This window comes from Diadema setosum, chromosome 5 (assembly GCF_964275005.1).
Source record: "Diadema setosum chromosome 5, eeDiaSeto1, whole genome shotgun sequence".
Lineage (NCBI taxonomy): Eukaryota > Metazoa > Echinodermata > Echinoidea > Diadematoida > Diadematidae > Diadema > Diadema setosum.
Window position 1 is genome coordinate 31,887,223 of NC_092689.1, and position 27,147 is coordinate 31,914,369.

Below are 27,147 nucleotides of genomic sequence, written 5' to 3' on the forward strand. Positions count from 1 at the left end.
CTGTCTATTGTACTCACACATTGACTCTGCATTTCCAAGAGCATCCAAGTGCTAAACTTGGTGAATCAAACTCATGATATGCTTTACAACATATTCACATTTCACTGTGACCGCTTAACCAAATTGAACGGGGTTTTCTGCAAAATAGAGCTAAGATGTTGTATTTCTTAAGACTCTGAAGTATCCATAGGATTTAGACGGTTAAATCATATTGAGTGTTATCGGTGCGAAAAGTGGATTGTATTTTTTTTTGGGACATACTGTATATACATTGTAGTACATGTACATATTCTTACCCAATTCCGTTGAAATCTTCACTCATTCATTGAGAATATGAAACATCTATACTGTGAGTAGACAAAAGATTAACAGTTGAGACTCCATCATGGTAAGGCATGTACAAACCAACATTGGGCCTGATTTGTCCCCCCCCCCCCCCGCCCCTCTACTCCCTTCTAATCCCTTATCCCCTAAGCACCCAAAACATGATTATGTTAGCTTTTCCTCCTCTCACTGAGGCGCCTGAAAGAGTACATAATATTGTAATATATCATCTTCTTCTCACTAGAAAGATGTTTACCTTTATAGGGAGAAGAAGATAGCAGGACGAGTCATCCTTGGGTGGCTTGGTTGCCATGACTTCTCCCATTGTGGTAGCTATTTCTTTGTAGCCACCTGCCATAGGTGATGAAAAGATCATTTACCATTAACCCTCTTTAGAACACTGCTTAATGCCATTAACTTTTCAAATTTCAAATTTTCAAATTCAAATGAATTTATTAGGAATTTTCTGCATCGAATATATATTACAAATGAAATACAGTCATTTCTTTTTGTTAACAAGACAATAGAACATACAGTGTGTACGTCCGAATATAAAACTGAGATATATACGAGTACAGATTAAAGAAAAGAATAAGATAACACGTCAATTGGGAACCAATCGGGATAAAGTGAATCAAAATGATCAGACTGAATTATGGTACATGTATTTGGAGTGGTAAATGCAGAAGACTGTCGTCAAATAAGCACATAGCTTGAAGATACAACAGCCTTGTGTGCATCATAGCGCGAGAGTGCAATTATTATTATAGCGCGATAGTTCGTGTATGGCGGGGGGGGGGACTGGCTCTCCATATTTTTGGGGTAGGTGGCGGGGAGCGACTGGCGGGGAAGAAAGAAAGGAAGCATTGACCATTGACCAATCAATCCAACTTCGAGCTCTGACCCCCCCCCCCCCCCCGCCAACCCCACCGTGGTAGTAAAAACTCTCAATAAGTAACAAATGTTCCATGTCCCTGCTGATGGAGGGAGTAAAAGGAGATAGAAGTGACTTAAAAGCATCATCGACTATACGGACATAGCTGGCGCCCTTCTTCTTATGGATTCTTGACTTCTTGTCTTTTTATTTCTCCTTCGGTCCACGATTAAGGTGAACTAGAGACAGGCAAATATTCAAGCAAACACTACATTAGTCTTATATCAAAAGTTGTGAATCATTTTCAGGGGGGCGATTCGGAAACTTAACCCGTATAATAACTGGCAGTCTGGTGCATTGATAAAAATGGCCTAAGAACCATGAATTGTGATTACAAGTCCGTGTTCACAGATGAAATTCGGATTCAAATACTTGTATAATTGGGGGGGGGGGGGGTCTACGACTTGTGTGCTTTGAGTGCCAATCGGCGCAGAAATCCCTACAGCGTTGTACACATTGTCCAAAGTCCGTGGCACAAAAAGGCTTGATACCCTGACTTGCATCCTACTAGTACTACACACCGAACTAAAACTATGTTTTAGTTCGGTGGTACTACACCTTTGCGAACACACAAGGGGAATTCTAAAGGGGAATTCCATCCTGATAATTATTATATTGCTTTGTATGAAAATAGAAAATACAGAAATCAGATCAGTGAAAATTTAGGGGAAAACAGACACACATCTAAAAAAATATGAACTGATATCAAAAGTTTACAGAGTAAGACAAATTGGCAACTCTGTGTGACATAGATGTTGGGAACAGCTCTCTATTCCGTTTGTACACAAAAAGTCACAAATTTTCAATTCTTTCTTCAGATCTGTTCTTGGTATGTAATAGGAGTAGTACGTTTTTGCATGCCCTCAGCGGATAAGTGTTGTCTGTGTCCAAATAATTTTGATAAAAATGAAAATTAGCGATATTTTGTGTTCAAATCTACCAAACGGAGACCTGCTCAACACGTAGGACCTACGTCAAATAGAATTTGAGTCACTAATACTGATTGGTTTTTTTTTTCTCCTCTGGTTCAGAGTGGGGTTAGAACGCTTATACACCAAAATACCGGACGTAAGGGAAAAGGTAAAATTGCAGGTTTTTCCGGGCCATGTTAGTTTGGATGACTTCGATTTAAGCGTTCCCTGGGTAGCAGATCTGCGTGCCAACGGGTCCAACACCAGTAGCTGCCACAGTTACCCATTCGGCGTCCGGTTTCCCTGGTCGGAACACATGGAAATCGTCGTTGCTAAAGGCCGCCAGGTTGACGAAGGGAGATCGTCCTGGAAAGAGAAAATGAATTGCAAAGTTTGCATGTATACATTCCATTGCAAGAAATAAAGCAGATCTAGTAGGTTATAGAAAACCTTGAAATATACAGCGTTCAGACTGCCCAAACTTAAAGTTCAATCTACAGGAGCTTTTGTGAAATTAGTACTACAATCTTTCTGTTCCGATCAAACTAATACAATCACACATAATCATAAAGGAAATTGATGAAAAATACTCGACCAAATTTGTTTACATTATTTCCAAAGAGAGAAGGTATTCAAACGTTGCTTCTATATACTTGTATGTTGAGGAGGATGTTTGATGTTGCAAGGTTGTCCAGTCAAAAATGTTGTTTTGTTTGCTGAAATGATGTGGTTTCCTGATTTTATCTAACCAATCTGATCATACTGATTATAATTCTTTTGTGAGGACACTTCAGAGGTCCTCATACTCGATATTCGAGATCGAATCTCATCTATGATGTTAAGAGACAGCAAGAGACAAAAAGAAATGAATAAACAAACAATTAAACGAATCTTTTACCCTTTTCTCGTTGAGTGAAGGGCTTATTTGAAGTATCTTCTGTAAACTAAGGCGGGATGTCCGTGTTTGTGTTTATGAACATAATTGTTCAGGTACTATTATTTGGTGTTTTCTCACAAGGTATTCTGTTCGACTGGGAAATAAGTATTCCATCTCTTATATGAAAACTACCAAAGAGTTTCAGTCAGTCATTTTACAAATCACTTAATTGCTCATGATCATCGGCATAATTCATAAAACTGCCAAGATCACTTATCAATACTGTTAAGAAACTCTAGACCGAGTCCACTTCTGGCAAGGCGTCATTGAAATTGCACGGCCCTCGGAGAGAATCTCTTTGTCCCACGCACATAATTATTTGCAGAGGATGTCACGCAAGCCCTTAAAGGTCATCAGAAATACAGATATGGATGTCGGGCTTTTTCAGAACGCAAGGAACAAGGGAGAGACCTACACTTAAACAAAAAACAAGCAAACAAGCAAAACCTATTAATGAAACGCGTTGTTGGTTCGGCGGTGTGATAAGCACTCCAGTTTATCGAGCCTTTTGTACGTGCTTGTATTGTGGTCCAATATGGAATAGTATAGCAGTTGGCCCTGTTCTCGCTTTTTTTCGGTTTGGATTATAGATAGGCCTACACATGGTATTATTGGTCTTAAGTATACATCATAAATCATAAATCATAAATCATAACATCATAAATTATTGTGTATATCACTATAATCGCCACATGGAAGCAATTTTATAGGCATGTATTTGCACATAATATCATATACATAGCTCCTCGTCATAAATCATCCGGAGCGTCAGCAGGCAAACATGAATTGGCAGGTTTTCTCTTATCTTTTCACCCATGTGGTTGACTCATAGTCATACAAGATGACGTTGGCCACCATCACTACGCAAGAACCCCTAGGTTTTTGTTTGACCGCTGGAATTCTTGACGTGGCGAGACTGGCAACAGGATGATATACATGTACATCATACACACGCAAACACACACGCAAATAATATAAAGGCTACGCTGGATGCATTATTATCTTATTTATGGTGTCATATAATAATTAGGGAGCTTTAGATTTTAGACGCGCGGACGTTCAAAGAGAAAAAAACATGATCTGAGCGTGCGCAGTAACTTGATCCGCGTACTGCGCACGCTCAGATCATGTTTTTTTTTCTTTGAACGTCCGCGCGTCTAAAATCTAAAGCTCCCTAATATATAAACACGCGCGCACGCCGTCACACACACACACACACACACACACACACACACATATGGCAAGCCGTTTGTGTAAAAAGTCGATAAACTCTGTTTATCACTGATAAACTCTGTTATCAGTAAAAAACAGTGTTTATCAACTGAAACACAGTTTTCTTTGATAAACTGAGTTTATCAACTGATAAACACAGTTTTTTCTGATAAACTGTGTTTATCAGTGATAAACTCTGTGTATCAATTGATAAACAGAGTTTATCAATCTGATAAACTGAGTTTATCACTTGATAAAATGAGTTTATCAGAAAAACAGTGTTTATCAGTTGATAAACACAGTTTATCGGAGAAAAACTCTGTTTATCAGTTGATAAACTCAGTTTATCAAGAAAAACTGTGTTTATCAGTTGATAAACTCAGTTTATCAAAGAAAAACTATGTTTATCAGTTGATAAACACAGTTTCTCTGATAAACTCAGTTTATCAGTTGATAAACAGAGTTTTTCACTTTTGATAAACAGAGTTATTTATCTCTCCACAAGAGAGGGCGTTTTCACTGTTTGATATGTTCTGCTCGTTGATAATAATCGCAGCGCTAGCGCTGCAATGTATCGCTGCGCTACTTATACCTGTCCACTTCCTGGCCTCGCGTACACATACAGTGCCGTGTATGGCATCACTAGCTGTAGATCTACGTACATGTACGTATCATCACTAGCTGTAGATGTACGTACATGTACGTATTAACAGAGCAGACGGTTCTGCGTATTAAATGCTGCTAGCGCCCACTACCGAGAAGGTTTGAATAACTCTGCTTTTCTCTGATAAACTAAGTTATCAAGTGATAAACAGAGTTTATCAGAAAAACTGTGTTTATCAGTTGATAAACTCAGTTTATCAAGTGATAAACAGAGTTTATCAGAAAAACTGTGTTTATCAGTTGATAAACTCAGTTTATCATTGATAAACAGAGTTTATCGGAAAAACTGTGTTTATCGGAAAAACTGTGTTTATCAGTGGATAAAAGAGTTTTCTGGATAAACTCTGTTTTTCTCTGATAAACAGAGTTTTTCTTGAAAAACAATGTTTATCAGTTGATAAACACAGTTTTTCTGATAAACTGTGTTTATCACTTGATAAATAGTGTTTATCAACTGATAAACAGTGTTTATCAACTGATAAACACAGTTTTTCTGATAAACTGTGTTTATCAGAGACAGTGTTGTATATTTTCGTTATAGAAAGTTCATTGAGGCTCAACACTTGGTGCAAAGGTCTCCGCTCACATGTAGCGTCAGAATTCAAAAGTGTGTGCACAACGTGGACAGCATTGTCGAACGATATGGGCAAAATCATGCACATAGTCAGTTACCTTGTGGATCGATGTTTTCATGGAGCTGGCCTAACATGAAGCTGGGTAGTGTTCGCACGTAGTCAAAGATGTACTTCATGCCTTCCAAGAACGAGTCTTGTTGGGGAGGGCTTCTGGATCTTCTCAATGAAGTTCGCTACGTAATGGATGTCTGGAGTAGACGCCATGATTTCTGTTGTTTGTTTTTTTTCTAATGACAGTTGCAGATAAATGATGTACTACGTGTTAGCAATGAATGTTACCTATACTATTTTTAAGCAACGCTTGCTGGGTCGGCACGAGTCGTTTGCTTAGCTTGCGCAACACAAAAGACTCCGATTATGGTGCTGAAGGGATTTTGTAGTAGAATAGTTAATAGAGCGTAGAGAATACATCCTCCTATATTATACTCACTATTCGTTGATTCTGTAACACACAATACCCCGCGCCTGGAGTAGGATGTTGCAGGGAATTGGTCCTCCAGTTGAAAGTTCAGGTATTGCACTTCTCCCATTTAGCACATACACAAGAACATAACGCGACACAAAATGATTCCCTTGGGCGGGGGGGGGGGGGGGGTGAGAGGCAGTGAGGAGGGGGAGGTGGGTGGGCATTCGAGATGGCGTCTCAAGTAAACATGATTACAATCTTAGTTTGACTGTTTCTTTTCAACTTTGTCTGTTTTTATGCGAACCGCTTCTTTTTGTTTGGGGGGGGGGGGGTACTGAACGCGCATTTAAAGCATTTCATTAGAAGACTTTCAATGTTTGTTATGTGTGTGTGTGTGTGTGTGTGTGTGTGTGCGTGGAAGAAATATTCCGCGATAAATGCTGATGGTGTAGGATAATATAATACCTGGACTCAACTGGTCGGTCAAAGCCGTGATGACAAGATAGCTCATTGATTATCATTGTATTCTCTACAATGTATCCAACAAAAGCATAAAGATTGGATTACTTTCAGATAACACCCCCCCCCCCCATGTGATGATGATTCCTCGGTGTCAATTTTTTTTTTTTAGAATAAAAGCTCCCATGCAGAGTCATTAAGCTCCCATGCAGAGTACTCCACAAGTTATCACATTACGGAATACGTGGGAAGGCCTTGGAGTGGTTCAGGAGTTATTTAGGAAATAGCAGACAATTTGTTACAATTAAAGACAATCTTTCAGTAATAAGAGAAGTGAATTTTGGCGTTCCTTGTAACAAGGAAGTTTATTAGGGCCACTATTATTTATTGTTTATATCAATGATTTTTGCCAGGCATCCGATGTACTATCCTTTATCCATTTTGCTGACGATACCAGTGTATTTTTTGCCCACATTGATGTTAATTTTCTTGTTCAAAAAGTCAATACTGAATTATAAAAAGTGAATAATTGGGTAAGAGCCAATAAATTATCATTGAATACCCAAAAAACGAAATATATGATTTTTAGTAATACTGTTGACATTTTGAGTACAGCTATAGTTTTGAATGATTTTCATTTAGAACAAGTTTCACATTTTAAATTCCTTGGAATTATTGTTGACGACAAACTTTCCTGGAAGTTACATATTGATTATATATCCAACATAATCTCACGTAATATAGGTGTTATAAATAGAATGAAATTGTATATCCCACAAAAATCATTACTTATGTTATATTCGTCACTAATATTGCCATATCTTAATTATGGTGTTTTAGTTTGGGGCAACACTCACCAGAACCTACTGGTTAGAGTGTTCCTTCTACAAAAGAAAGCTCTCCGTGTCATCAGTTATCCTTTCATACCCTCCCACTCAAATATGTTATTTGCCGCAAATAAGCTGCTAAAAATTAAAGATTTGTATTTATTTAATTTGGGGCAATTTATGTATACGTACAGCAACAACTCACTCCCCTCCATTTTCGATTCTATGTTTCAAAGAAATCAATCATTCCATGACTATCCCACAATGAATTTCACTTACCTCTCTTACGAACGATTCTTGCTAAGAACACACTTATTTATACTGGCCCAACGTATTGGAATTTTCTGAATAATGACATAAGAAATTCACCTTCTATATTTTCATTTAAAAGGAGATTAAAGTTGTTTCTATTGCAATGTTATGTTCCTACAGAAGTGAATCAGCCTGATGGCTCATTTTAATTTTTTTCGAAGAATTTTGATTACCAATAATATACTCTCACATATTTTCTCGTCCCTGTTGTCCTGAGACTCTTACTGAGTAGATTCAATTCTACTTGTAGTACCTCCGCATCTATTTCTCTCTATTTTTCCATATTTATGTATCTTTCCTCGCATCCCAATATTTTTTCGACATAGTTCTGTCGAGGATCGCTGGATCTGTTTTTCCCGCTTTCTGTCCGCTGTTGTTGTCTTCCTATTATGTCAACCTTGTCTCGTTCTGTCTTGTATTGAAGTCCCCTTTCATAAGTTTTGTCGTCTCAGTCTCGTTTAATGTTCATTCGCCTGTGTACACTGCAAAAAGTCCGGTGTTAAATAGTGAACACCGAGCTGGTGTTAAATTTTCAGTGCTCATTTATGGTGTTAAATTAACACCCCCGGGTGTCATTTCCAAATTTTAAACTGTTTTTTGAAGAGTTTCTTAGTAACTGCACTTCTTGTTGATTTTTAATTTAAACAAGACGATCAAGAATTTTACATTAAAATACTAGATTTTTGAAAAAATGTGAAAATAATTTTACACCAAAGTAACACCAGCTGGTGTGGTCCCTTATTGAAGCTGGACGGGTGTTAAACCATTGATATTAACACCAACAAGTATCAAATCAACACCATGTGGTGTCATTTTTTAATTAACACCAGTACAGTGTCAAAATAACACCAGATACAGTGTCAAATTAACACCACGAAGTGTCAGGTGAACACTTTTCAACACCATCACAGCGCATTTTTAACACCTGTGGGTGTGGTCCTTTATTGAAGTTTGATCGGTGTTAGATTTAACACCCGTGGTGTTAAATCTAACACCCATGTTTTTACAGTGTATGTGTGTCTGTCCGTTACTCTGTCTTCTTATTGGGCTTCCAGACCTTTTTTTTTTTAATCTGACTTTATTCCCGATCTTTTTTCCCCTTTTTGCATCAGTTCATTTTCTATTGACATTCTGTACCTGAGGGGCCCACATTCTACAAGCATTGCCTTTTTAGTGGGTCCCTCCATTTTTCGATATTTTGTGTAATGTTATATCGTCTATATCACTTCAGTCAATTTTCATTACAACATTATTTGTTACCCCAAGGTTCCACAATTATGTTCTCTTTTCAATTTTACTTTGTTTTGATTATGTAACCTTATTCTCTGTTACCAATGAAAGTGAAATGTTTATGTTCTTTTCGAAAAATGAAATAAAGTTTGAATTGAATTGAATTGAATTGAATTCGATCAGTCTAGTTCCAACAATTCAAACAAACAAGCAAACAAACATACATACATACATACATACAATCAAACAAACAATAAACAACAACCACAACAACGGCACAAACAAGCGAAGAAAAAGTTCTCTACATTACAGGCCCGAGGGTGTCCTTCCCTCACCCCCCCCCCCTCTCTCTCTCTCTCTCTCTCATGTTGAAGACATACATGCATATGCTTTTTGTTCGTTTTAATCGGATCCCCCAGTTATAGTGTGGTCTAAAAAATATTTGTACTCATACTTCCCCTTATCTGACTTTATCACGGGACCTGCGGCTCTTATACAAGCTTGCTTTTACGCAGGCCCCATCATATTTTTCGCATTAATTTATGACCTCAGTTTAACTCGCATGTATACAGACCTTGTGTTTATACCAAGACAAACTTTTGAACATTCCGGTGAAGTTCTATTTTAAATTATGTTCTGTATAATTTTCGTATCAATATACTTTATTGTGATATATGTGAGAAATATGAAAATAGATTGAAATGAAATGAAATGAAGATAAACACTGTATGCTGCTTGACAGGCACATTCGAACAAAAAAAAAAAAAAGAAAGAAAAGAAATGAGCCAATAACTGCAACTGACACAAATCCATCCACTGACAATATACATGTAATATCCATTCATATCATCTTTATTTCTATTTATTGTGCAAAGGAATTACAGATCCGAATAAATTCATCAAGTTTATTGGACCGAATGCATAAAACAAGCAATTGCTTGTAAGCAATTGCTTCAAGTAAAAGCACAAGCTCGTCTAGCAAAAGGTCTAGCTCAAGCAATTGCTTAAATCCAATTGCTTGTGCTTGCTAGCAAGAGCTTCTGCTCGCAAGAACAATTGCTTGTTTTTATGCATACGGATTCGAGTAAAAGGCTAGCACAAGCAATTGCTAGCGTTTATGCATCCGGCCCATTGCCTTTATATCATAATGCCTCTCATTTTACATCCATTTTTCGCGTTGTCAAAGAAAAAGGACAAAGAGAGAAACGACAAAGATTATTCATGTCAGCTGATATGAAGGTTGCATTTCGAAAGATAAAATGATATCTCACATGCTGGCTGTCTCCCGTATAAGAGCAATAATTATAAGCAAGTACAGTGTACTAGTATTAAATTGAGATGTACAACTGAAAAGACCCCCCTTTACAGACATCAATGTATTCACTGCTGCTTGTCATCAAAATCAGAACTCTACTAAATTCATATAAAACACTTCATACTATACCTCCAATTACAGTGCACCCCGGTTATGATCATAAAAAAAAAACGATTATAACAAAATTCGCATATACAACGAAGTAAAAATTCAGGTTCTACCTATAATCTCTATTACATTCAATAAATCACACTTCCATGAAACATTTTTTTTTTTGGTCTTTTTAATTCAACATGTGCATTATTACAGGGTGTCACAAAAAAGACACTCAGTTGAAAGTAGAGGAACTTAATCGTCTCCCCAATACTATGCTGGAGTATAATCTATACGACAATGAAAGTCAGAGGAAACCCAAAGCCAAAGAGAATTGTGGATTGAAAGCAGCAACATTAGTAGAACACATCAGCGAAAGTTTGAGGAAAATAGGACAATCGATGCAAAAGTTCTGAATTTGTAAAGTTTTGGAGTTGGAACCGGTGGATGAGGAGACTACTAGAGGTTATGGTGTCATGTATGGACAACAATATAAAGAAAATAAAAAGGGAACTCCACAAAATTCTATTATTCATAAAAATTACACATTCCATCAACTTGATACTGACATATGTTAAGGGTAGCAATTATTCCCCCTGCTTTCTGAAAGCGGTTAGTCAAGTGCTCTTTCATTATCATGCTAGAAAAGTGATTTTTTGTGGAATTCAATCTATCAATCTGCTTTGGAGAAACCCCTCTCAATATTTTTTTTTTCAATTCGATACTGTCAAGGCTAAGTAGGCCCTATATTTGTATATCATTCTACTGCTGCTGTTGTTTTCTGTACATATCTTGTAAACCAATCACTCTTTCTTCGGATAACACAAGTAGCATACAGAGTATGCACCGATGTCATCGAATGGAATACCGTTTGCTGCGAGCTTTTCCCGCAAAGTTGGGATGAGCGCGCGCACCTGCTCCTTGGTTGACCCCGGTTGTACTTCACAGCGCAGCACGTAGAGGTAGGGTGTTATTCTATTGAGGATTCGTTTGTACAGTGCAAAGTCGCTCAGTTTCACGTCACCCGAACAGGACTCGCTCAAGATAGTGGCTCCACTTTTTGCCTTCCAGTCAGACTCAAAAGCTTCAAAGTTGGCCTCACCGACCACCGTGTCCTAAAGCGAGGAAATGATAATACATGTACTTTTACCCCCTAATATTTTGTTTAAATCTTCATTCATTCACTGAGAATATGAAACATCAACTACTGTGAGCTGTGACATTAAGGGTTTGGGTTTCCTTTTGAAACCCCTGAAATTGCGCCTGATTAAACAGTTCAGACTTTAATTGGGCCTGCATTCATTCCCCCTGTTCGCCCTTCTGATCCCTTATCCCCCAAGCACCCAAAACATTACATTCATCTTCTCCTCTTATACTTGAGGCGCTTGAAAGAATACATTTTGTAATATCAAACATCTCCTTCTTCAATAGTTTCTTACCTTGAAAGGGAGAAGGAGATAACAGGAAGTGTCATCTTTGGGTGGTTTGGGTGCCATTGCTTCTCCCATTGTGGTGGCGATTTCTTTGTAACCACCTGTCAAACGACAGTGAACAGACAAGTAATAATTAACAGTTATCAACCCTCTCTGGATTATACTGCCTAACAAAATTATGTGAACTTTCTGTGCAGTGTAGTTGCCAGTGGTACTGATCCGGAACCGGGGAAGTTGGGGGGGGGGGGGGGACCGGGACTGCTGCCCCATACTTTTGGCTTAAAAAAAAAAATGACAGAAAACCATGGCTTCGAGGTTTCCATCCTTACATTTTTCTCATCGAACAAAGGAGAGAGAGAGAGAGAGAGAGAGAGAAGAAAAAAAGGGAGATTCACATTAAACCCAAGCAACCATGAGCAATACCCCTCCCCCCCCCCAAAAAAAAAAGAACAGCAACGGCTCAAAACAAAGAAAGAAAAAAGTTTTAGAAAAATCGGTAAACGGTCCCACTGAAAGAGTAAAAGGCGACAGATTGAAGTGACTACGAAGACTCCGGACAGTGTTGGCGCTCTTCTCCTTTTGGCTTAGCATTTTGTTATTACTATTACTATGATTATCATTATTGTTATTATTTTCTTATTATTATCATGGCTATTCTTATTATCATAATTATTGTCATTCTTATTTTATCAATTCTCGTTCATGTCCCAGAAGCGTTACCTGGGTAGCAGATCTGCGTGCCCCTGGGTCCAATACCGGTAGTTGCCACAGTTATCCATTCTTCGGAAGGTTTTCCTGGCTGGAACACATTGAAGTCGCCGTTGGAGAAGGCCACAAAATTGACGAAAGGAAATCGTCCTGGAAAGAGAGAACGAATGCACAGTTTGCGTGTGCATAAAATCATAAGAAATATATATCTATAAGGCTGTAGCATTAATCATCTTGAAAGATGTTCGCACTATAGTGTCCAAACTTAAGATTCAGTCTACAGGGTGTAGCCCTATCAATATTCTCACTGAGAGTTTGCGAGCGAGCGTAGCGAGCGTAGCGAATTCTACGGAATTTCAAGGTTCGTTAACAGTTCCAATCAATTTCCTGAACAATTATGTTTGCAATCAAATTCGCAAACAGGTTTCATTGTAAACAGCACAGCGTTTCTTGTCGCAATGAAATTTTGAACAAACAAGAAAATCTGTTTACCAAAGTAAAACTGTTTGTGGATTTGATAGCAATTGTTAAGGAAATTTGATTGCAACTCTTAACGAACCCTGACGAAAACTAAAATTCCCTAGAATTCTCTACGCTCGCAAACATTCGCCGCCCAATGAGATACTCCCTTCAGATTCAGTCTACAGGGTGTGATCTCACTGAGGGGCGAATGTTTGCGAATTTTATTTTTTCAGGGAAGTTTCGGTTTCTTCGGGGTTCAAAAAGTATTGCGATCAAGTTCGTAAACAGTTGCGATCAAATTCGAAGTATTCATTGTCGGGAACAGTTTTCTTGTTGCAAAGAAACCCTGACGAAACATACAATTCGTCACGTTTGCAAACATTCGCAAAATATTCGCAGCTCATTGGGATAATATATCCACTAAAATCAAATCATCCATAAAATATGGACAGAGAGAGAGAGAGAGTGGGGGGGGGGGGGGGAGACAAAACCCCTGGCAAACTTACATATATCATTTCCAAAGAGAAGATAAGGAACTTATCACTCGTGGCTTCTACTAGTACCTGATTTAGTCTAACCAATCCAATGATACTGATTATATGTCTGATGAGACGTCAAGCTCTTCACAATCGATTCGGGACTGAATGGCAGCTACATATCAATTTTGAGTGAGACGGCCCGGGAGACAGCAAGAGACCCCATTCCCCCCCCCCCCCCCGACAAACAAAGATAAAAAAAAGTAAAACAAGACAAAACAAAAATAGATGATTAAAATTGACAACGAAACGACAAACTAAATGTTTGTTTTCTTTACGCTATTTTCAATGAGTGAGAAGTTTGTTGGAAGTGCCTTTTATTGTGAACTAAGGTAGGAATATCTGGATGTCCTTTTTTTTTGTTTCACTTTGTGTCTAACGCAATAGAGTTTGGTGTTTTCTCACAAGGTATATTCTGCACGAAAAGGCGAAAATGATTATGTCACCTCTATGAAAACTACTAATGATGAGTTCAGCTGCAGTACACCAGCGAAAACATATCATGCTGTCGCGCGACGAGCAATTATTTGTTGATGTAAAGATTTTGACATAATTTATGCTCTTAGACAAGGGGAAAATGGTAAAATTTAGAGAGTTAAAAAGATAATGAAATAGTAAGAATTTGTGAAACACTTAAAATTTTTATGGTTGAAATTACGACGAAAAACACTTTGAAGTGTTAATCTATCATGGGGTTTGTGAGTGAATGCCCTAGTAGCTAATTACACGCGTACAGCGTGTTGATCCCTTTGACCTTTGACCTCATGACCCCCAAATACTAATCAGTTCTTTCGCAGTACCTCATCATGAACACACTCTGCAAGTTTGGTGAAAATTCGTTCATCGGTTATCAAGTTATCTTGTACACAAACAGACAAATAAACAGACAGACAGACAGATAGGCAGACAAACATACAGAACCTAAAACATATAGGCCTACTTGCCTACCGTAGGTTTCACCTGCTGGTGGAGGTAACTACATGTATTCATACATTGGTAAATAATGTATTATTATGCATTTTGTGCATAAATCAAATCAAATGAAATCAAATTATAAATAAAAGCCTATTGTAAATTTAAAAAAAAAAATCTGTTCACAGTACTATTTCTGGCAAGGCGTCATTGAAATCGTGCCACCCTCGTTTGGGGAGGATCGCTTTGTCCCACGCGTATTATTGTATTATTTGCATAGAATGTCACGCAAGCCCTTAAAGGTCATCTGAAATACAGATGAATGTCGGGCTTTTTCAGAACGCACGGTTAAAGTTTTTTTTTTTCATGAATTTGAATGTCGGTTCGACGGTGTGATGAGCGCTCACCACGCTGTCGAACTTTATGTACCTGCCTATATTGCGGGGGTCCGATAAGGGGTAGAAAAGCAATGGACTCTGTTCTCACTATCAAAGGTGTATTGGTAACGACACTTTCATCCTTACCTTAATAACTATGACAAAATAGAGACAAGGACTATGGTTCTCTCTTGTTCTTTTTTTGTGTGTTCCCTTTCAGTAATATAGCAACATATTTTCATCCATGTCGTGGACTCATACAAGATGGGATGGAGTTGGCCACGCAGTCACTCGTTAAGTCGTAATACAGGGGACCCTGGATTTTTTTTTTTAATCCACTGGTGAATTATAACAATCATATTCCTCTGAGTCCAGCTTTTAGGAGATACTGTACTGTGTGTATCAAGCAATGTCAGGAGTAAAGCAGGTATTGAATGGGATATGATAAATTGTCTAACCGTAAGTTTTCGCGTTTCCCGAAAGCTGGATCCCTTATATATATACTCCATGCTTTACTGCTGACAGTGCTTGTAATAATACACAGTGTCTCCTTCACACAGGTTCGAGATTGTATGTATATACGTGATTAATGGCATTTTAGTTCTTCTCATATATATGTATTGTATAGTTATATTATAATCTCGATCCAGTTTGAAGCAGACACTGATTACAAGCACCGTCAGCAGTACAGCATGGAGTATATCTATATATAAATATATCTGCGCTGTCTGATTTGGCGTTATAAACCCGCACACACACACACACACACACACACACACACACACACACACGATACGCAATTAAAAAATCTCTCTCTTTCTTCATTGTTTGATATTATAGAAGGCAAATTTCAATAACTTCCGCCCCCACCTCGCGGCCTAGCTTCAAAAATAATGCGCCTTATATAGGCCTATAATCATGACAATCGGGACAGCGTTGTCTATAGGGCCTATAATGTGTTCATGATAGATGTTCATGAGGCTCAGCCCTGTTAGTGCAAAGGTCTGTACTCACACAGAAATATAGCTTCAGAATCCATAGCGTCAGTGTTTGCACAACGTGGACAGCATTGTCGAGCAATATGGGCAAAATCATGCACATAGTCCAGTTACCTTGTGGATCGATGTTTTCGTGGAGCTGGCCTACCATGAAGCTGGGTAGTGCTCGCACGTAGTCAAAGATGTACTTCATGCCTTCCAAGAACGAGTCTTGTTGGGGAGGCTTCTGGATCTTCTCAAAGAAGTTCCCGACGCAATGGATGTCTGGAGTAGACGCCATTATGCTTCTCTTTTTCTTTCTGTTTGAATTGACTTTTGCAGATAAAGGGTGCTCTTGTTTGCGATGAATGTTGCCCCACCACTATTTGACCAATGCTTTCTGGGTCGGTACGAATAGTTTTCGTGACACAAAAGACTCCGGTTATCAGGGTGCAATCATCAGGGAAGGTCACGGGACAGGGCAGGAAGGGGGGGGGGTGGGGCGTGGTTCGCGAGATACGGCATCCTCCATTTATTTTAAAGCCCCACTCGTGCGAGATGGCGTCCCCATTCTTAAAGCCCCACTCATGCTCACTCAGATGTGCTCACGGAGATGTATATCCCCGTTTGTTTAACATTTAACAATATAGTCATGCGAACTCCTTTTCTTTCTTTTTTTTCTGGGGGGGGGGTGGGCGCTGAAGAACACATCATTATACTTATTATTGAAAGATATGTAATTCTTGAGAGCGGAATAAATGTGCCAAGATAGGTACGCGCGAGCACATCCGGTCCGTATAGCATTCTAAGCAATGTGTTCAAGAAATCATACGCATTTAATTACTTTACATAACCCTCATATGACAATGATTCCTTGGTCTTCATTTCTTGTTGAAAAACAATACACATTGTATATAATCTTGATCCAGTTTGAAGGAGACACTACAAGCACTGCCAGCAGTAAAGCATGCCTATATCTATCTATATATCTATATATCTCTCCCTCTCTGATATGTACATATATAATGTATATATATATATATATATATATATATATATATATAGATATAGATATATACTCCATGCTGTACTGCTGACAGTGCTTGTAATAACACACAGTGTCTCCTTCAAACTGGATCGAGATTATATGTGATGAATGCCATTTTAGATGTTATCATATATACAGTATATATATATATATATATATATATATATATATATATATATATATATATATATAATCTCGATCCAGTTTGAAGGAGACACTGTATTATTACAAGCACTGTCAGCAGTAAAGCATGGAGTATATATCTATATACATATATATCACATATAGATATACTCCATGCCTTACTGCTGACAGTGATTGTAATACAGTGTCTCCTTCAAACTGGATCGAGATTATATGTGATTAATGCCATCAGTTACAAACGCAGTTACACACATCTCCCCCCCCCTCTCTCTCTCTCTCTCTCTCTCTCTCTCTTAATTCTCTCAAAGGGATGGTACAGTATAGGTGGAGATGAGAATTGGGCTTTTAACTTTTTGCGAGATCCCAACTGACCAAGAAAACACTTATGAAATAGTACAGAGCATACCATTCTAGGAGGAATTCAAAGTTTATTTGATTAAAATCGGTTTTGGAATGGCTGAAACATTCAAAAACAAAGTGGTTCGCGAAATACGGCATCTCCCATTATTTATCAAAAGCTAGGCCAGAGGGTGTCAATGTAATGTAATGATTATACGTGTGTGCGTGTGTGTGTGTGTTTGTTGTGGTTTTTTTTGTGTGTATAATCTAGGAGTGATGAACATACTACACAAACGATAAACCTTGGGCATGTGTATCAAAAGGTTTGATAGACACAAAAACAACAACAACAACAACAAATAGAATCATTAACACCATATCCAACAATTCACAGGATCATTACTACTGAATGTGCAATATTCTCAAATGAAACATATTACGACAAACGCGAGAGCTGTACATGTACTACAGTTGTGCTGTGACATCAAGGAATGATTTTGAACGTTCCCATCCACAGAGGGCGACATACAGATTTTTGTTGTTCAAGGACAAGTCCACCTTCAGACACATGTGGACTTGGTGAATGCAGCAATATTGGTAGAACACATCAGTGAGAGTTTGAGGAAAATCAGACAATCCGTTCAAAAGTTATGAATCTTTAAAGTTTCTGCTCAGCAACTGCTGGATGAGAAGACTACTATAGCTTATGATGTCACATGTGTACAATGATACACTTTTCTCACATAATAGAAAAACAAAACAAAACAAAACCAAACACTTGGCATGCCTTTTTCAGAAGGCAGGGGGAATAGTATTATCCATAACATACATCGGTGACAAGTTGTAGGAAATGTGCACTTTAAAGAGAAAAAATAATTATTTGTGTGTGTGTGTAAAATTCTCTTTATATTTTCCTGATATCATTCTATAAATGTCACATCATACACCGTAGTAGTCTTCTCATCCAGCAGTGACTGCGCAAATACTTTAAAAATTCATAAGCTTTGAACAGATTGTTCGATTTTCCTCAAGCTCTAACTGATGTGTTCTACTAATATTGCTGCACTCACTCAATCCACATGTCTATGAAGGTGGACTTGTCCTTCAAGAAATCCACAAAGTTTGAAACAAATTGTCCCATGCTCCTCAAACTAACACCATGTGTTTCCATAATCTTCCTGCATTTGCCGAAGGCACATAATCTATAGTTTGGAAAGGACTGTAGCCTATTTCCCCTCTAAGTATGAACAATCCGTTCAAAAGTTATGAATTTTTGAAGTTTTTGTGCAGTCACCGCTGAATGAGAAGACTACTGCAGTGTATGATGTCACATGCGTACAACAATATTATAAGGAAAATATAAAGAGAATTTCACAAAATTTCATCTTTTGAAAAAAGTACACATTCCCTTGACTTGTTACTGACATATGTTATGAGTAATATTATTCCCATTGCCTTTAGAAAGAGGCAAGTCAAGTGCTCTTTTATTATGCGAAAAAAGTGAGTGAAAATATGTAGAATTTTCTTTACATTTTCTTTATACTGTTGTACTCATATGACATCACGAGCCTTAGTAGTCTCCTCATCCAGCAGTTCCAACACAAAAATTTTAAAAATTCATAATTTTTGCATCGATTGTCCAATTTTCCTCAAACTTTCAGATGTGTTCTACTAATATTGCTGCATTCTCTCAATCCTTATGTTTATGAAGGTGAACTTGTCCTTTAAGTGGTGAGGCATAGCTAGCTTGATGTTGTGTTTCCTTTATTTATCAATGAATCGCATATTAATCTCTTGACACTAAGTAATTGCAGTATGTATTATCAACAATCATTACGAACATTCTTCAAATACAGCCACACAAAACACCCAAGAAGGTATGATAATAATCATCCATCTCACCCCCCCCCCCCCCACACACACACGTCTTTCTCTCTCTTGTTGAAGACCGTGCATCTCCTTGCTCAATTTCAAGACAGAGAATGTATGCTGCTTGACAGGCACACTTGAAAATAAGGAATGAGTCAACAACTGCACTGACACAAATTCAAGTGATCCACTGGCAATTATTTCATATCATCTTTACTTTTTATTGTGCAAAGGAAATTACAGATCAGGATAAATTCATGAAGTTAATCACCTATACAGTATCTATGATGCCTCTCACTTTGGCAACACAACATTTGCTCCTGCAACCATTATATTGCTCCGGTCTTATTTTCTCCAAGGACTTAGGGTTAAGGTTATGTTTGTAGGTACAATTTTTGTTTGGCTTTAGCGTACAGATATTTCTGTTGTTGAAGGAGCAAATGTCATGGAACCCTAATTTTACATCCAATTTTTTGCATTGTCAGAAAAAGACAGAAAAAAATATTAGGTTTCGATGTGAGGAGAGATATCTCTGATGTAATTTGCTTATGATTGTTTAGGACAAAAGCATCAGTAGCCATTGCACAGCCCCCATCTCTAGACAGAGAAGACAATGGCAGTACACCCAACTCTGTGAAAAGAAAGTAGCAGGCGCTCAATTATAATGTTTGATGGTGATATATTGTTACAAAGAACTTTGCAGGATTGAAAGTAAGATGTTTAGTACGTACCTGCAGCAAATATAGTAACCTCATGAGTAAATGTCTAGCTCAAGAACTGTAATGTGGAGACACAAATAAATAATCAAGTACTTTGGTTTTTGGTCAGTTCATTCAGATATTGAGTAAAGCAGAGTAGACTAGGTTAAAATCTAAACCAAACTAGATTACGCATTTGTGCTTCTAAGATTTTCAATGAGCAGAAATTCAAAGAAGATTGGAATTCCTACAGTGTGGGATTTCTTATTCATAATTTTGAATCTTTGATGATCTCACAGAAACTTTCTGAACAACGTGAGGACTAGTTCTCGTGTGTAACAAAAGGAGAAATGTATAAGCTGAGATTACTGTTCGAAATTTTGAAAGCTGTGATGATCACAGACATACTGACTTTCTCTCATATTATATCGGGGCGTGACAGTCTGTTATCTAGCAAGTATTAGATTGAGATGTACAAACTACAAAAAGTCTCCCTTTACAGATATCAACCTTTTCACTGCTTGTTATCAAAATCATAATCTCTACTGAAGTACTACAATAACACTTAATTAAGCACAGAGCACTCCCACTACAACAAACACAGTTGCAATGAAATTCATGTGACAAAGTAGAAATTTGGGTCCCACAGTCATAACAAGTATGACCTATACATCTCTATAAACGTATTTGTTCAGCTGTAACAAAATTTTGATATATTTATATAACTAAAGAAAACTGCAGTCCAAAGGACTTCATTATGACTGGAGCTGCCTGTATACACAAACTTGAATTTCATTATTAGGGTAATATTTCATTATTAGGGTAATATTGGTTAACTAATTTTGAAAAGAAAAGAAAAGAAGAAACAACAACAGAATGATTGAAGTACTGTACGAGCTGAAATTTTCGCGTACAGATATTTTCATGTACAGATATTTTCGCGAATTGCTACTTGGAGGACATTTTCGCGTGTTGTTAATTTCGCGGTTGCGAGGGTCTAACTGAACTCAGTTATTTGCGCATTGTTATTTTTGCGTGTTGTTATTTTCGCGGTTCAAAGGCGATTCGCGAAATTCACGAAAATAAAACCACCGCGAAAATTTCAGCTCGTACAGTATATCCTCCAAAACAAAATCATATAAAATCATATATTGAAATTTTGAAAAGTAACTTTAATAGTATGTGTAATACTTATGAAAGCACAAGGAAAAATACTGGGAGGAAAAAGTATCTACATGTTTAAATATCTTACTGCTTTCCTTCTTGTAAGATCATATTTCTACATTACACTTTTCAAATAAATCAACAAGCACACAATTACAGAGCGTCACAAAATTGACACTCACTTGAAAGTAGAGAATCTCGATCGTCTCCCCAATATTGTGCTGGAATATATGACAGCAAAGTGCTTGTTTCATACTATCGACACATCTTTCGCATCTACTGCTCTGGTTGTAGAAGCTAATGAACCCTCTGTGCATGTGCTTTGAGTGCTGATTAGCATAAAAGATACCAAAAGATACCACAGCATTGTACTTATTGTCTGCAGTCCCTGGCACAGAAAGGTTGAATGATGGGAAATAGGACCCCTTCAGGTTGTATGTAAGTTTATTGGGATGGTTTAACTCGTGCAAATAAATATTCAACACTGAACTGGTTGATCATCAGTCTTGACAACATCTAATTACATATTCATTGTGATTGTACGAGCAAGTCAACTGCACCTAAAACTGGCACGAATTGATTGACCTTAGCAGTGCACCAAACAGGGGGAAAATTACTGGACATTCATACATCATTTCATTGGTGAGCGATTAACATGTTCATCACAGGACAAACTTGTGCCTGGATAGGCATAAAACAACGATGTGCCACACAGAATTCAAACTTAAACATTGCTCCCTACATGAAATGTGCTTGTTGTCATTCCATAAGTTCAGTGAAATAAAAGAAAACAAAAATCATGTCCAAGGATAAGCATCATTGTGCAACTGGACTGAAGATGGCATGGTTGTGTAGAGGCTGGATGCCCTTGTAAAAGCTCAAATAAATACAGATTCTCTCCAATATTTTTTATTTGCAGTAATTTCGGTCATCCTGGTGCAAATGTACACCAAAGACTTGTCCATTGAAGTGGAAAACCCCCCATTACATTCACTTTGGAACACTGAGTTTACAAAGTATGCTCCTCCCCCTCCAAAAGAAAAAAAAAGAAAAAGAAAAAGAAAATGGATCAATCTTTTAGCGCTCTTCTGCATCTGAATAGCACAGTCTCCACATACGACCGCACTATGAAGCAAAAAACCAGAGTGCTACTCACAAGACGATTCAAAATTACATGGTCAAGCAGTGGAACAACAGTGTTGTTCGCCATAGTGCAACATTTGGTGTATACCATAGACTTCAACTATACACTAATGACATCATATCTTCACTCTATACACTTGTAGTGCAAAAGTACACATGTTTACCATCAGAGCCGTGTGTGGAAGCATGAACAATCAAATATTTGAAAGCCACAGTGAAGACAGCAAAGCTGGCATACTCTCTCTTCGAAGATATATAGAAAAAGATAGAATAGAAATCGCAGATTACATATAAAATCAATATGTGCTTGCATAACTGGAAGCATTGAAAATAGCACTTTTTTTTGTACACATTTATTTCATCATGCAAAAAAAAAAATCTTCAAAAATAAAGGATAGTACCTTTGGCTGAGAATCAAATGGCTGTAAAGAACAAAGACTTTGTACAACACTTCATACAGCCTTTTCATTCTCAACCAGTGAAGTTCTATCAGATGCTTTGTTAAGAGATTTCTGCAGGAACACACTGACATTGGAAGACACAGGGCCTACGCCTCCGCTTTTGACACTTCTACTCTACGTGCAGTGTACCGTACAAAATTTCAACACATCAGATGAAATTCATCTTGGCTATTCACGTAGAATCAAGATGAGAGCAGCATCACAATAGTGAAGGGATTTATAAGAGGAAACGGGAAACATTACATACTTTTGAAGTTAACGAGCAGCATTACATCACAGTCGAGTCACTTAAAAGTGCAATCATTTTTTTTTTTTTTTTTTTTTGGTAACAAAAGTACAGTAGTAAAGTGCTTTTAGATAATAAACAGCACATTACTATTCTTGGCAAGCCAACCTACAGCTGTATGTGCGTTGAGCCTATTTGACGTGACATGAATGTGCGATACTTACATTCAAAGTTTATGTGTTATGGTCAAACGTGTGATGTGCATTTCTTGTATCATTAAAAAAATGAGTTTAATAAATATGTCAACTTCATCAAAAAATTCTCCCTATCACAAATAATGTAAACATTTTGTAGATAGCGGTCGGGTCCATAGTGCTGAACATACACTACATGCAAATGTATCTAATTTTCCCCTTTTTATCATGACTACAACATTGTCACTTCACAATAGAAGAGCTCATAACTTGATATTTCTTTTCTCAACACCTAACAATTGCTCAATGCTGAGAAAATTGATAAAATGCTTGTAGTTTGGCGATAGAGATAGTGCTCCATGTTTTTTGTGTACGATCAAATAGAGCTTGTCAACATATTGTCACAGAAATGATAGAAATGAAAAATTTGCACTCGACAACTTGTATTATCAGTCTTATCAATGTCTACTCCACGTGTAGTAGGAATATAAAATTAGCTTTCAGTCCGACTCAAGCTCGGCTTTTCTCAAGATGCTCCATTAAATCCTCCTCGGGCATTTGGTGGCCTTCGGAATGACTGCATCATGCGGGGATGAAAGGCGGGTGGGGGGACGGGAGGGGGTGGGAGATTGGTCGGAGGAAACAGACTCATCCTACTAGACAGTGACTGCACGGGTGCGCTGTTCCCACCCACAGGGATTGTCGACGCCCCCAGAGAAGATGGCTGACCCATCAGTGGCGGAGGATGATTGGCAGGTACTGCAGAAGCAACGGACGTTGTCATTACTGGCTGGACGGGTTGCTTCTTCTGCCAAGGCGGGGCGATACCAGACTTCCTGGCCGAATACACAGCCTGTGCTCCCTCTCCAGTCTGTCTCTTTTGCCGAGACAGGGCGCTGTCGGTCTTTCTCGCCGAGAAGCCTCTGACTTGATGCGGTCCTTGTTGCTGATGCTGCTGATGCTGCTGTAGGGGTGGCGTTGCCAGAGGTGAAGCTGCCGGGGGCGGGGCTGCCCCGGGCACAGTTGCCTGGAACAGTGGTGGACAGGATACCGGCTGCGACATTAATGGTGGTGGGGCATTAACAAATGGATTCTGGAACATTGGAGAACGCAACACCTCTCCCGATAGTGTGGGCGGACAGCTTGGCTGCTGCCCCAGCAGGAAAGGATTCCCTTGAAACTGTCCACTATGACTATCCCTGGAAGAAGGTGGTGGAGGTGGTGGTGGTGGTAGGTTCCACGGTGCTGGAAACCTCTGGCCCCAGTCAATCTCTGGGGGAGGGCCTCTCACCCCCATGTGGCCAAAGGCCTGATGTCCCCTTGTGGATGGGCGCGGTGGACCGTGAAAGCTTGCTGGCGGACGTGCACCAAACCCTCGTGGAGGGCGGGGCCCGCTACCAGCTGGAAACGGGAGGAGTGGTCTCACTGGTGTCGTGCGCTGCAATGGGGGATGGGCCCGTGGCTGATCTCGTTGGACGTTGCTTTGAAAATGACCTGGGGATGCGGATTAAAACAGGAAGTGATCTGACATTTCATATTACACACTGAGTACTTTTTTAAAAGATATTTCCTCATGTAAAGAATTAAATGCATCAGGTTTGAAAGGTGACACGCCTCTTGTCAAATTTGTGGAGACACCCTCCCACTGATGGATGTCCAGTGTCTGCTCACTCAATAATTAAGTACCCCTATCACCTCTATTCATCAGGTTTCTCATGAAGGCTCCTTTCCCTATGACATTTTCTACATCTTGCTCAAGCTGTTGCAGAAATACAAGTCAAACACAGAGACTGTCCCATTGCCTCTTAATAATGAAAGGTTTCTCAAGAAAGAGCAGTGCCTGCTGGCTGGGCAGATATCTTGAATGATGGGCTCTCATCACTGTGAATGACCATCACAGGTTAATTCTTCCTTAAAGAGCCATCTCAGAAGAGGGAGCAGCATCTCATTTTGAGATTGAGGGACTTCATTCTGCCAAGTACATTGTATTTAGAAAATTTGACTATACAGATAAAAAAAAGAGACTTAAATGTAAAAACTGCTCCCCCCCCCCCCCACCAATTTGATCCCTGCCCAACCCTGGATCTACTATGAATATCCTTGAATGTGAACTCAATGTATTTCCAGTGTTAAAACAATATCCATTTGTTCATTTGTTTGTCCGTCCATACGTTCGCACATCCATCCGTCCGTCTGTCTGTCAATCCATCCATTCATACATACTTATTCATTCATTCATTTATGTATTTATGTATTTTTAAATTTTCTTCTTCTTTTTTTTTTTTGAATAGAGGTTTCTGGGGCAAACATCGTCACCCTTATGATAACGCACTGGGTTTAGTGACAAATTTGACCATGTACATGTGTTTTCAAGAAGGAAGGAAAATGACCATCATATTAATTCTTCTTTTTAAAGCCAACTCGGAAGAGGGTACAACACTCATTTGAGATTGAGGGACTGCATTCTGTCCAAGGCTTACCTCTCCTTGGTCCCTGATTCCAGCCACTCGGTCCATTCTGTGTCCAGTTCTCTTGACCATTCAAAATTTTCCTACATGAGCAAGACACGAATGACTGATCAGTCTCAGACATATATCTTTAATCATTTGAAATTTTGAGCGTGCAACAATTAAGCAAAAGACAATTTTTGCTGCTTTTCTCTTGTATTTTCATGCTCAGTCACTTATTTGCAAAATTCCTCAGAAAAATATCCAAACAAACTTCCATAAAATTTTTAAAGAGAACAGAGTATTCTACTGTTTCTGGAGACGTGTCATCTTGCACTTTACATCCTTTCCTGCCTACAAATACTAACCCATTCCTTAAGTGAGCCCGGCATATCAGGTTCCCAAAATGTAGACATGAGTACCTGCTTCACGGCCTATCAATTCATGTTTATTTGTGTTATGTCGACCAGTAAAATGACTGTGTGTATTTTTGTCGAATTTACCTTTTCCAATGTAGCAGTGCGCTTGTTTTGCAATAAAACTTGTATGAAGACGTGCACACCCATCAAGGCTAAGCTCACTAGGTTTTGACTTTAGCTGAAGCTTGTGGAGGGTTTCACCATTTCGAATATGGAAAGTAGATTCTCTCTTCCACATCTCCCCCCCCCCCACCACCTTCTCTTTCTATCTCTCAAGATCACAGAATCTCTAACCTTTCTCTCCCACGCCTCATCCAACTGACAAAGGGTTTGCCTCTTGAAAAGGGGCAGGCATGCTTTCACACGGCATTTTGGGAAAAGCAGGTCACCAAAACAGGAATTTTTTTATGTCCGCAGCAGGGAACACAATAGCCACAGTGTCCTCAGTACCAACCAGCCTACATGTAATGTCACAGCCACCCCTGTTGCCCGGAAAAAATCTTTTTTTTTTTTTACAATCAATAATCAACTTCTCTCCTGCCACTGACAGGTCACAGAACCTTTTTTTTTTTCTCCTTTGCTCACCCTTGAGGAACTTTTCTCTTCCTGTCTTTCTTCTTCTTGTTCTTCGCCAGAGCCTCCTCCTCGTCGTCGCTAAATTCTCGAAACTCATCCGGGGGTTCCTCGTCATTCTTCCACGATGCATCAGATCCCCGGCATCTATAAATTCACAGAACAGGAAGAAACACACACACACACAAAAACAAAACAAAGAACCAAGAATTTGTGATCACACTTTCTTCTAACCAACAATGACATGTGGTGACATTAAAGGGACATTCCAGACGATTTTCATAATTTCACATCATGTAGTACATAAATCGACAACTCCATGATGTATAGATCTCTGGAATTTATTGTGGTTCTTGAGCAGAGAAACAATACTTTGAAAAACCTTGAACAAATTACACTGAACACGGATGATGACATAGGAGGTTCAGATATTTCAGAAATGTAGCAGTGTAATTCCATTACATTACCGCTTGCTTGCGAGTTCACCTGTGTATAATCTATGCATGCCTTCTTCTTTTGTTCTGGTTCCTTGAGCCCCAACTCATGCATTCTTATGGTGACTCTGCCATGTCATCATCCTTGTTCATTGCAATTTGTTCTAAATTTTGAAAATATTCTTATTCTTCATCCCAATCATCACAAATTCTGAAACTCTGTCCTCAGTATAACTAATTTATAGTTGTTCAAATGGAAAAATCTGAAAATCATCCGGAGGTCTCCTTTAATGTATTGTGGGCGCTGTTGCATAAAGGTTGAGAT

The 27,147-nt window shown here is 38.6% G+C and overlaps 2 protein-coding genes and 1 pseudogene across 2 annotated transcripts in view; all 3 read right to left on the minus strand.

Moving 5' to 3' along the window:
• Positions 1–550: 550 nt before the first annotated feature.
• LOC140228844 (uncharacterized) lies at positions 551–5,820 on the minus strand (annotated as a pseudogene).
• A 5,213-nt stretch (positions 5,821–11,033) lies between these two features.
• On the minus strand, positions 11,034–15,972 carry LOC140229298 (uncharacterized). Its single transcript, XM_072309572.1, has 4 exons — positions 15,799–15,972; positions 12,412–12,549; positions 11,698–11,792; positions 11,034–11,373 (listed from the first exon to the last, which is right to left on the minus strand). The coding sequence occupies exons 1-4, from the start codon at positions 15,962–15,964 to the stop codon at positions 11,062–11,064; spliced, it is 711 nt and encodes a 236-aa protein (XP_072165673.1). The 5' UTR covers positions 15,965–15,972; the 3' UTR covers positions 11,034–11,061.
• A 5,942-nt stretch (positions 15,973–21,914) lies between these two features.
• LOC140228678 (uncharacterized) overlaps positions 21,915–27,147 on the minus strand; it is a 59,078-nt gene continuing 53,845 nt past the window's right edge. The window contains exons 7-9 of the mRNA XM_072308941.1: positions 26,401–26,535; positions 25,430–25,500; positions 21,915–24,443 (exon numbers count right to left, since the gene is read on the minus strand). Of these exons, the coding sequence (XP_072165042.1) occupies positions 23,476–24,443; positions 25,430–25,500; positions 26,401–26,535 (1,174 nt within the window). The 3' untranslated portion in view covers positions 21,915–23,475. The remainder of the gene's footprint in view (positions 24,444–25,429; positions 25,501–26,400; positions 26,536–27,147) is intronic.